The 10,566-nt window shown below is 35.5% G+C and overlaps 2 protein-coding genes across 2 annotated transcripts; both read right to left on the bottom strand.

Annotated features, from left to right (window-relative positions):
• Nucleotides 1-826: 826 nt before the first annotated feature.
• LOC122579428 (protein arginine N-methyltransferase 2) lies at nucleotides 827-5,316 on the bottom strand. Its single transcript, XM_043751601.1, has 3 exons — nucleotides 4,984-5,316; nucleotides 3,602-3,997; nucleotides 827-1,278 (listed from the first exon to the last, which is right to left on the bottom strand). The coding sequence occupies exons 1-3, from the start codon at nucleotides 5,267-5,269 to the stop codon at nucleotides 965-967; spliced, it is 996 nt and encodes a 331-aa protein (XP_043607536.1). The 5' UTR covers nucleotides 5,270-5,316; the 3' UTR covers nucleotides 827-964.
• Nucleotides 5,317-7,855: 2,539 nt separating this feature from the next.
• LOC122610596 (putative pumilio homolog 8, chloroplastic) lies at nucleotides 7,856-9,011 on the bottom strand. Its single transcript, XM_043783572.1, has 3 exons — nucleotides 8,188-9,011; nucleotides 7,943-8,105; nucleotides 7,856-7,885 (listed from the first exon to the last, which is right to left on the bottom strand). The coding sequence occupies exons 1-3, from the start codon at nucleotides 9,009-9,011 to the stop codon at nucleotides 7,856-7,858; spliced, it is 1,017 nt and encodes a 338-aa protein (XP_043639507.1).
• Between the last annotated feature and the right edge of the window lie 1,555 nt (nucleotides 9,012-10,566).

The raw sequence follows: 10,566 nt of genomic DNA, 5'->3' as shown, positions 1-10,566 counted from the left end.
AGGAAGAAGAAGAAGAAAGTATAGTTTGAAAGATCATATCTTCAGTCTGATGCAAAACAAAAAACAAGAAATGTAAAACTTAACGTTTTTTACAGTGAAAACAAAAGATCAAAGAAAAATGGAACAAGAAAAACAAGACTTTCACTTCAACTAAAAACAAATTGGAAGAGGATTTCAAAGCCAAGTAGGAGCTCAAATTAGGCAAAGACAACAAACCCAAATGCATTCAAGTTTAACCGGGTTATAACCACCACAATCTCATCGGCACAGTTTCTAGAAATTCAACATGTTATCTATTTTAAGGAGGTCGGGAATGGTCCGTTGTGGAAAAGATTGTGGAGATTATTGTGATAGCATTCTTATAGTATACCACCACGGCACCACCCTAAGATTTTGAGTATCTGTATACCCACAACCAAAAGAAGAGAGATGGGAGGTAGCAGGCCCCAGTTGACAAAAGTAGTCATTTTTAATTTTGGGTATGTTTGTAGTGTTTTTTTGATTGGCTGTCTTAGATATTACGAAGAAAAAGGCGATGATGTAAAAGAGGGGTATTGCAATGTTGCGTTTGTTAAAGTGTCATAATATAAGACGCTACGTGTCATCCATATAAGTTGTTACCTCAGTAAACAAATGGCCGGATACACACAATAACAATACTTAAAGTATGATACATAACAGAGATTTCAGAGTTCAGACTATAGTTAGAAGCATATTTAAACACTTGACCCTTTAACTAATTAAAGTAAGCAATCCAAAAACATAAACAGATATGAAGTACATACCCTGTAGAGTGTAGACAGAAGAGACAACATAACATTGAAAGTAAAACAAATGATTTCTCTTTCCACTAAGAATAAATACTATATATCTCTAGTAAAAGCTACATAGCACCGTTCAAAAAAAAAAAAGATCTATAGGAGAACATGAAAAGTACAATAATTCTACAAAAAAACAAGCTATATCATTCAGATTCTTCCAAAGACTGGCAAACAGGAAGATAATATGTATCTAACTGCCAATATTTGTGTTTGACACCCTCCCATACCTCTTCTCCCAAACAATCCTTAACGGGTAATGGTATAAGTTGTGTTGAATAACCCAAACTTTCAAGTTCTAGGGATACTAACTGACAATAAACAACATGAAAGAAAGCATTACCTCCACAAAGCCCATTGAAAAACGAGTAAATTCCTCCAGGCTTCAATAGAGTCGGAAGATGCTGATGAAATTCTCTTAGATCCTCGTAGTATTCCCCGTAAGTATCAAAGAAGATACCTGTCCATTTGAATCCATAAAATTAGAGTGGCAGTGGTAACTGCTTCAATACTCTTCTCAGTGTCAGTTGTATATCAGCAGAATGTAAAAATAAAAAACGAATATTCAGGGGGCATTTGGATTTGCCTTTTCAATGAACATCTGATTACAGTTTTTAGTGTTTTCAATTACTAATTACATTTTTTATTACCTAACACATAAGAGTCAAATAATTGGTTTTGGTAAAACAGTTTTATATTGAGCTCTTTCTAATTCTACTCCTATTAAACAAAATCTCTCATTCTCTCGTTCCTTTTCACATAATATCCTCTTTGGGAGTTTAACTATCAAATTCACAAAAAAAAAAAAAGGATATAGAATATGTGTCCAAAGATGTCCATAACAAGGACAAGAAGACACATGTTCTAGTGAATGGAGATGATGATGAATTAGGAAATATCATAATCACTTTCAAAACGTACATCCAAACACCCCGGAACTATGTGTTACAACTGAATCATCGGTTCCTTAGTTTCTATATTAGTTTTGTAGGTTATCTATTTTATGAAGTATAGCAAATAGCACAATGTATTGTTTTTCATAAACAATTTTTAAGATTACATGTAAAGCAGAACATGCAACTCTGCTCCCTACAAGCTTAATTATATAGTGAAGTATATATATATATATATATGGATAAATTGAGTCTAGCTAATTTGAGTCCAAAAAAAGTCCACGTAACTTACAAATGTGTAAGTTAACTCCGACCACCACCATCATCTCCGGCCACCACCATGATCCTCCGGTGACGGCGACCATCTCCGGCGAGACTTGCACATGTGTAAGTTAACTTTCCGGCGATGATAGTGGCTGGTGGTGGTTGTCAAAAATTATGATTCGGAGCGGGCTTCGCCCTTAAGGATATTCATAAACCAAAGCTGGTGGGGGTGATAGGTCATAGTGTGATAGGTCATAGAGGGTGATAGGTCATAGGGGGTGACCGGTGATGGGTGATCGACCTAACGGACTCCGCCCTTGGCCACTGCCATAGTGCCATGGATTGACGGACTCCGCCTTTAACCTTCATTGTTGTGTACATAAGTTGTACTTACACATGTGTAAGTCTCTCCGGAGATGGTCGCCGTTGCCGGATGATCATAGTGGTGGTCGAAGATGATGGTGGTGGTGGTAGGAGGTGGTTGGAATTGGAAGAGATGGAAGAAAATCAATGGACTTTTTTTGGACTCATTTTATCTTTCCCCTATATATATATATATGAGAGAGATCAAATGAGAAGGTGTCTTAAGGAGAGAAGGTCCTATGAACCAATCAGAACATGACATGTGGCTTTTAAAAAAAAAACGCGATGACATTTTTGTAAATAAATCAAACTTTTGTCAGTTCTGATCAGCTTGGTTGAGTCAGCTTGGTGAGCCTGGGTTCTGGGTCAGCTTGGGTTCTGATCCGCTTGGTTCGTCAGCTTGGTTGGGTTGGTCAACCTAAGTTCTGGGTCAGCTTGATTGGTCAGCCTGGGTTCCGGATCAGCTTGGGATCTATATTTGTGTAGATTATGTGTAGATTGTGTCAACCTGATCCAACCCAAGCTGACCCAACGCAACCCCAATCTGACCCAAAACCCATAATCTACATTTGTGTAGATTAATCTACATTTGTGCAACAGATTGTGTCAAGATGACCCAACCTGACCCAACCACAACCTCAACCTGACCCCAAGCTGACCCAAAACCCATAATCTACATTTGTGTAGATTATGTGTCGATTGGGTCAAGCTGACCCAACCCAAGCTAACCAAGCTGACCTAACCCAACCCCAAGCTGACCCAAAACCCATAATCTACATTTGTGTAGATTGTGCCAAGCTGACCCAACCCAAGCTAACCAAGTAGACCCAACCTGACCCAGACCCCAACCTGACCTTACCTGGCCCCAACCTGACCCCAAGCTAACCCCAATCTGACCCAGACCCCAAGCTGACCAAACTGATCAACCAAGCTGATCAAAACCCAAGCTGACCCAGAACCCAGGCTGACCAACCAAGCTAACCCAGAACCCAAGCTGACCAAGTTGACCTACCAAGCTGATCAAAACCCAAGCTGACCCAGACCCAAGCTGATCAGACCCAGGCTGACCAAGCTTCAGAAAAGTTTGATTTATTTACCAAAATGCCACCGTGCATTTTTTTCCATTTTGAAACATGTTGCGTTCTGATTGGCCTATAAGACCTACTCTCCCTTCTCTCCTTAAGGCACCTTCTTCCAGGATCTCTACCCTATATATATATATATATATATATATATAAAAGAAGGAACAAAGATATCAGATACCATCATAAGTTCCAAGTTGAGGAAGAACATCCTGCCATCGACCAAACACGATCTTCACATTTTCCTTGTCAGCCCAACCCGAAGCACACATCCGTTTATAAACCTCAGGATGAGCCTCAACAATGGTATGTGTCACCGGCCCATACTGCTGAATAGCAGTATCCACAAGACCCATTCCAAACCCAACATTCAGAACATGACCACCTCCCGAACAAACCGCCTTTGCATGAGCCTCCATTAATGGTTTTTCCCAAGCCATCATGACAGCCTTACTATTAGCATCCATTATCTTATCCTCACTAAAACTTACTCTATCTTCTAAGTAGTCTTTATCCAAGTCACCAACTTTATTCTCTTTTCGTGCAATTGTACCAAGTATCAATTCAGCTTGTATCCCTATACATACAAACAACATGTCAATTTTCCAAATTCTAACTTCATTCAGTTATACAGCCTAATCAACATATTATTTAACGAGTTCTTGGTTTTCTCATTTTTTGCATACCTAATGCCCCATTTTAGTAATCGTCCTTTTTGTACATATGACTAAAGGTGTTAAGTGTTAACAACCCGACCCGATACAAGTAACATGTAATTCAGGCTTTGCTTGTTTTGCAATTATACACCTAGAACACGAATAACTTTTATCGATAATGTCCAAAGTCGAAATGGAACATTTAGTAACTATTCGAGCTTGACGCCCATTTAGTTATTTGGAATCAGTTTAACTAAGTAATTTTAAAGCTAAAAGTTTCTTGTTAACAAGCTCACTGAACTTGTCTCATAGCTCGTATTCATAACACAAAAAAACGCAAAATAATTAACAACCCAATTATTAAGTTTTAGAGATGGTTTTGTGTTTTACAAATAAAACCCACTTCTAAAAATGTAAACTTTAATAAAATTAACACTAAAAAAAATTACAAAAATATACTTATATAATATATATATATAGGGTGACAATCAAATGAGAATGAAATTAAAATGAGAACAAATGAGAACACTTAAAACATCATTTTGATGCATTAAAAGTCCATAAAACTAACATAGTGCTTAACTAATTATCATTATTTAAGTGTTTAACAACACATTGATCTGTCAAAATCGAAAAAATCTCGTTTTTTGTTGGATGCATCATATTGATGAATATGCATCCAAGATGGATGCACAAAAAAAAACGTGATTTTTTCGATTTTGATGGATAAATGTGTTGTTAAACACTTAAAATAATGATAATTAGTTAAGCACTATGTTAGTTTTATGGACTTTTAATGCATCAAAATGATGTTTTTAAGTGTTCTCACCGTTCTTAGATAAGTGTTCTCACCAGAGGGTTACCCTATATATATATATATATAAAGAAACATATTAATAAAATTTACCAGTATTAAGAAGTATATCAAAGGCATCTTGGTGACCCAAATCCATGGCGAAGTCACCGGCAGAAAGATTGGAAGGAGATAAGGCATTCCACGGTGCACCGGCGTCGATGAGGGTTTTGACAATGTCGGCGTGGCCGTTTTTGGCGGCGAGCATAAGAGGAGTGAAGCCATCTTTGTTGAAGTAAGTGACGTCAGCTCCTGATGCGATTAGGGTTTGAAGTTTTTTACTGTCACCATTTGTAGCCGCCTCGCACAGTAGCTGCTGCCGTTGTTCGTCTTCCGCCATTTCTGAATGTTGCAGATTAAACCCCTTGCAAGACTTTTAGAAGGTAGAAGGACTGTAAATGGCTTTAGTTAAAAGTTTATGGGCATTATTGTTTTTTTTATTTTATCCGTTCTCATATGCGAAGCCCAGAATATCTTTTGAGATGGCCCAATAACGAAGGACCATTTTATCAGGCTTAACCCAACCATACAAATTACAAAGCTCAATAACATCAATTCCAAAAAGACCTCACATAGACATAAACATTTTTTTTTTAAAAAGTGTGTTGCACACGACAAAGAATCTAGCTTACGTTGTTTTAATCGGGTTCGCGCTAGAGAGTTTCATCACCCTTGATATCTAGTAGGAAGAGAAACCCACCTACTAAACTACCCGAATGCACGACATTTAATTAAAATAGAAATATACCCTCTCAGCAGGACTCAAATCTGCTCCCTGGTTGACTTATTTCTGAGATTCCTTAAAATATCTTTCCCATGTGTCGAACTGGAGCCCTTCAATTTTATTAATTAGTACAACCTTTTATTTTCATGTTTACTTTTGATTTTGTTACATTTTTATTTAACAATATTTGGAGTGATTTTCTGTCAAATCCAAAAATACAATCCAACATAGAATCTCCGTCTCCACTTTATGAGTTTAGTACCCCCAAGTTCACCAGTTTTACATATGTGTAAAATTCGGAGTGATTGGATGTCCTATTTGCCGTTTTGGTTTGTAACTAGCACTGATACATCCCATAGATTTTGAGGGCTCTATAAAATAATTTAAACTTACGCCTCTTAAAAACATTAAGTATATACCTGTCACCCGACCAAAAAGAAAGAAAAAAATCGTTCATTGCTGCCTTTCGTGGGTTTTGAGCCCCAATACCTCAACGGAGTATGGGGAGGTTAAGATATAGGCATACCTTACATCTTCGAAAGTAGAGAGACTGTTTCCATTCTCTACCTAAATAGTAAAAAAAGTCCTTCAACCTTTGCGGGGACAATTGAAACTAATTATTGCATGAAAAGCTACTTTTTATAGTAATTACGAATGACCAACTTAATCTATGTGCCCCATTTCTTATTTTGCTCAATAAATAATTTTAAGGAAAAATTGGATCAAGTCAAATGAATAAGTTTTAACGAAAATTGTTAAATTGAAGACGCTCAATGACTCAATCTCTCATATTTGTTCTTAATGAAACAGCAGTACAACTAAATGATCAAATACATTAATTAGTTATTTACCGTGAAAATGCTTGAGTTTTTACAAGTCACCAGATATAGTGGGCTATGTTTTAATTTTTTTGTATGAATCACCCAACCGGCCAACCACCTTCCATCCTTTTGGAAAAACAACGAATTTCAGTATTTCACATATAAAAAGTAGTTTTGAGTATTACAGTGAGTTATTGGCCCCTTGAAAGTTTGAGGTATGATTGATTCTACTAGCATTTTATGATATCATCAATAATGATGCTATATCAAACAATATATGGCCATCTTCCTTGACCATACACAATATATGATCGTGCAGAATTAATCCAAAGCCTACAAAGTTCAATTAAAACAACATTATTATCAAGTTACTTTGAAAGGGAAATACTCCGTAACACATTTCCACCACAAAATATAAAGCGAAACATGCCTGGCCATTAGTAAAATGTAATAACAACACTATCTTTAACTTCAACTTTGAATCTAAGGGATTGTGTGTATACAACTTTAACACATAATGAAAACAATTTTTGTGACAAACACAACATATACATATATGGATATGAAACACATATTGATAAACTACATTCATTCATATATTCACAACACTTCTATATGCCCAAGATCTTCCTTTTCTCAAACCATGCCAGTATCTTTTTACCATAAAGGTTGCTTCTCATAGAATATATGTTGTCCGAGATAAGCTCCACAAGACAATTGTATGCGCACCCCTGCGATCACCATAATCAATACACCTAGTCAGTCATATATAATAACTTTTGATTCATAAACCTGTTGAGATTAAGAAATATGGAAAGAACTAACCTTGGAAACTGTCAATGCAGACTGAATCACAAAGTTTGCATAGGGATCTATTAGAAGTTGTGAGGGATTTGGGCTTCTGATTAGCTCCATAACGATTATTATGGAGATAGTTTCTCCTGATTCATTCAAACACTTTTCAATGACATTACTGGCATACTTGTTGCAAGCAAGTGCTGCAAAGTTCCCCTGAAGTTGCCTCACAAGCCGTGAAGTGAACTCTGGTACATTCAACCCCACCATGTGTTGTAGTACATAGTTTCTAAACATTACGTTTAGTATTAGATGAAGGAAGAATTGAAAGAGATTATAAAGTAAGGATTGGAGGCACAAACCCGTAAGGATCTTTTGCTAGATGTATTGCATTGGCTAAAATCTCTGCAACCAGATGGTTTCTCACTTCACCGTGCGAGTGCTCCATACATGCTTGCAGCACACAACATCCACTTCTATTTGTCGCAACTTCGTAACATTTGTGCGCTATTTCATTCAGAATAGGCTGCCAAAGAAAACAACGTACAATGTTAGTTGATTGCTCTTTGTTCAAAGGATACTTTACTTACAACAAACACAAAACACGTTCGGTGCACTGTGAAATCAGATGTATTTTGCAACAACAATTGGTATAAGAAAGCATGACATATACCTCACTAAAGTTACTAGAGAAATGAATTAAGCAATACTGGATAGCATGATGACCATGTGCATCATTAGCCAATCTAGCTGCACTAGGACGTAAAGCCTGAGTCGCTAAATCTATGTGACACGGCACTGTCAAGTTCTCCAACAACTTTTGCATTGCTCTAGTCCTGCACAATCATACATAAATTTATAAAATCCTTAACATAACATTCAACAAAAAAAAATTTAAAAAAAAATCTTGAAAAATACCCGTGTGGGTTCATACAAACGAGAACCATTTCGACAGGTACTTTAGTCAAGGAATGAAGTATCCTTAGTTTATGATCATCATTACACACGACAATAAGCTTTTGAATCAAATAGCTAGCAAACTGATCCTTCATCAAATCGGTTATCGAATCCAAAACCTCATACAGAACAATCTCAATCTCTTCCTTGGTTGGATTCTCAAACTTTGCTTGTAACAATCTACAACCATTTAGATCCTTAGCTAGACAAACAATCTTACCCCTCAATTCTTTCAAACACATTCTACTTAAAAGTTGATAATTCGTTAACTTACTACTTGCAACATTATCATTATTATCATCGATAACGAATCTCGAAAAACGCAAAGAGTTGTTCATAGTACCATTAAGAGTTCCAGAATGTGAATAATGATAATGACTATTAAGCTTTTGTTGCTCTTTATTAAGCAAGTCAAACCTTTGGTCAACAAAGTCAGACCTTGGGTCAAACTTAGAAGAACCTACTTCTTTATTATACTGATGATGAGGGTCCACCATAAGATGTGTAGACTGGCCCACACTGGAATAAATCCTATTTCCACCAAAACCGCCGTCTATCGAAGCTCCGGCACCGCCATATTCACCGGAATAACTCTCCAAAAAGTACATCCGGTTACCCGGAGCGATATTCAGTGAAGAAAACACATCACATACAGCATCGGTTGAAAGAGGGTAACTATACGTCGCCGGATGGCGATCATTCGTCGGCGTATCGCCGTCGTCTCCGTTGACAGCGCACGGCGGTTCAATTGCGTAATGCGATGGTATGCTTCGCTTTTGCTCCATCACTGTGTGTGTATTAATTGATAATGGACTTTTTTTTTACAAATAAATCAAACACACACTTTTTTTTTTTCAAAAAATACGAGTATATAGATAGATACAAATAAATGTATCTATACTTTGATAACGTATTAGCTTTCTTGTTATTGTGTTTTTGAGGCTATTTTTTTATTGTGATTATGAATTTATAATATTTAAAGAGAGAGAAATAAGGGGTGGGGATTTTGTATGTATGTATGTTATCAATATAGCTTATGTATGTATGTATATGTTATATGTAGAGATAATATGTATATGTTGTATGTAGAGTTAATTAATTAGTAAGCAAGAAGTATATGGAGAGCGTGAGGAGGAGGAGGATGTAATATACATGCAAAAATAGTAAATATAAATTAGTGCGGAAGGAGGAAGGATGATGAATGGGTGAGTTAAAAATAGAGACTTCCCGTTACCGTTAAAATGTTAAATGCGGGTTGTGGCATTTACATCTGTGGGGTCTTGAGGATTGTACAAATGAAAATATTTTCTAGTTATGTGATATGGTACAACTCTCTATGTATCAGGCTGGACCATATGTATCGGGCATGGAATAGGCACCGGAGCACACACCGTCCCGCCTATCCGGCACCGGTGAGGTGGGGAGTGAAATAGAGACCACGCTGCTTATTCTTGTGCCCACCTTTATTACCGTTTTTTTACTGTTAAAAGTACTACAACTTTTTTTTTCTTTTTTAAATTTTAGTTATATATATATATATATGTATATTATGTGTGTATATATATATATGTGCTAGTGTTGCCGGTGGAAGACGAAGAACAAAGTCAAAGTGTAATTAATATATATAAATCAATTTTTGCTTTGAGCCCCTAAAGTTTTATCCTTTTATAAACTAGGTTTTAAAGTATTATTTATTTAGGATCAGTGTGACCTCTTCTATTTACATCAGTATTGTTTTTGTTTTTAACCCTATTATATTATATTATATTATAATATATATTAAAAACAAACTTTATCCGTGTAAAGAATAGTAACTTTTTTATTTTTTTTATTTTCACCACATAAGTTTCAATTTTTACATTTTTAACACTAAACTATAATACTTTTTAGTAAACTTTTTGTTCTATTTATTTTCACCACAAAAATTTCAATCTTTACACTTTTAACACTAAACTATAATATTTTTTAGTAATGGTAAACTTTTTATTCTTTTTACTTTCATCACAGAAGTTTCAATTATTACACTTTTAGCACTAAACTATAATACTTTTTTAGTAAACTTTTTATTCTTTTTATTTTCAACACAAAACTTTCAATATTTACACTTTTAGCACTAAACTATACTATTTTTTAGTAAACTTTGTATTCTTTTTATTTTCACCACAATATTTTAACTCTTTACAATTTTAGCACTAAACTTTCATAGTTTTTAATTTTCTTATATTTAAGGTACGGGAAAACGTGTATAAAATAGTATACTTTTTATTTTATTTTTTATTTTCACCACAATAGTTTCACTCTTTACACTTTTAGAACAAAACTTTTATAATTCTTAGTAAA

This window comes from Erigeron canadensis, chromosome 8 (genome assembly GCF_010389155.1).
Source record: "Erigeron canadensis isolate Cc75 chromosome 8, C_canadensis_v1, whole genome shotgun sequence".
Classification (NCBI taxonomy): Eukaryota; Viridiplantae; Streptophyta; class Magnoliopsida; order Asterales; family Asteraceae; genus Erigeron; species Erigeron canadensis.
Note: the sequence above shows the minus strand (reverse complement) of the source record. Positions and strands in the feature narration are given on the sequence as shown.

Bases quoted from the DNA above. Each gene is read 5' to 3' on its own strand.
- LOC122579428 (XM_043751601.1), bottom strand. From the start codon at position 5,269: ATGGCGGAAGACGAACAACGGCAGCAGCTACTGTGCGAGGCGGCTACA. The intron at 3,998-4,983 runs GTAAATTTTATT...TTGTATGTATAG, and splicing joins TGATATACTTCTTAATACTG to GGATACAAGCTGAATTGATA. The intron at 1,279-3,601 runs GTATCTGATATC...TCAAATGGACAG, and splicing joins TCAACTTGGAACTTATGATG to GTATCTTCTTTGATACTTAC.
- LOC122610596 (XM_043783572.1), bottom strand. From the start codon at position 9,011: ATGGAGCAAAAGCGAAGCATACCATCGCATTACGCAATTGAACCGCCG. The intron at 8,106-8,187 runs GTATTTTTCAAG...ATGATTGTGCAG, and splicing joins GTTTGTATGAACCCACACGG to GACTAGAGCAATGCAAAAGT. The intron at 7,886-7,942 runs GTATATGTCATG...CTGATTTCACAG, and splicing joins TCTCTAGTAACTTTAGTGAG to TGCACCGAACGTGTTTTGTG.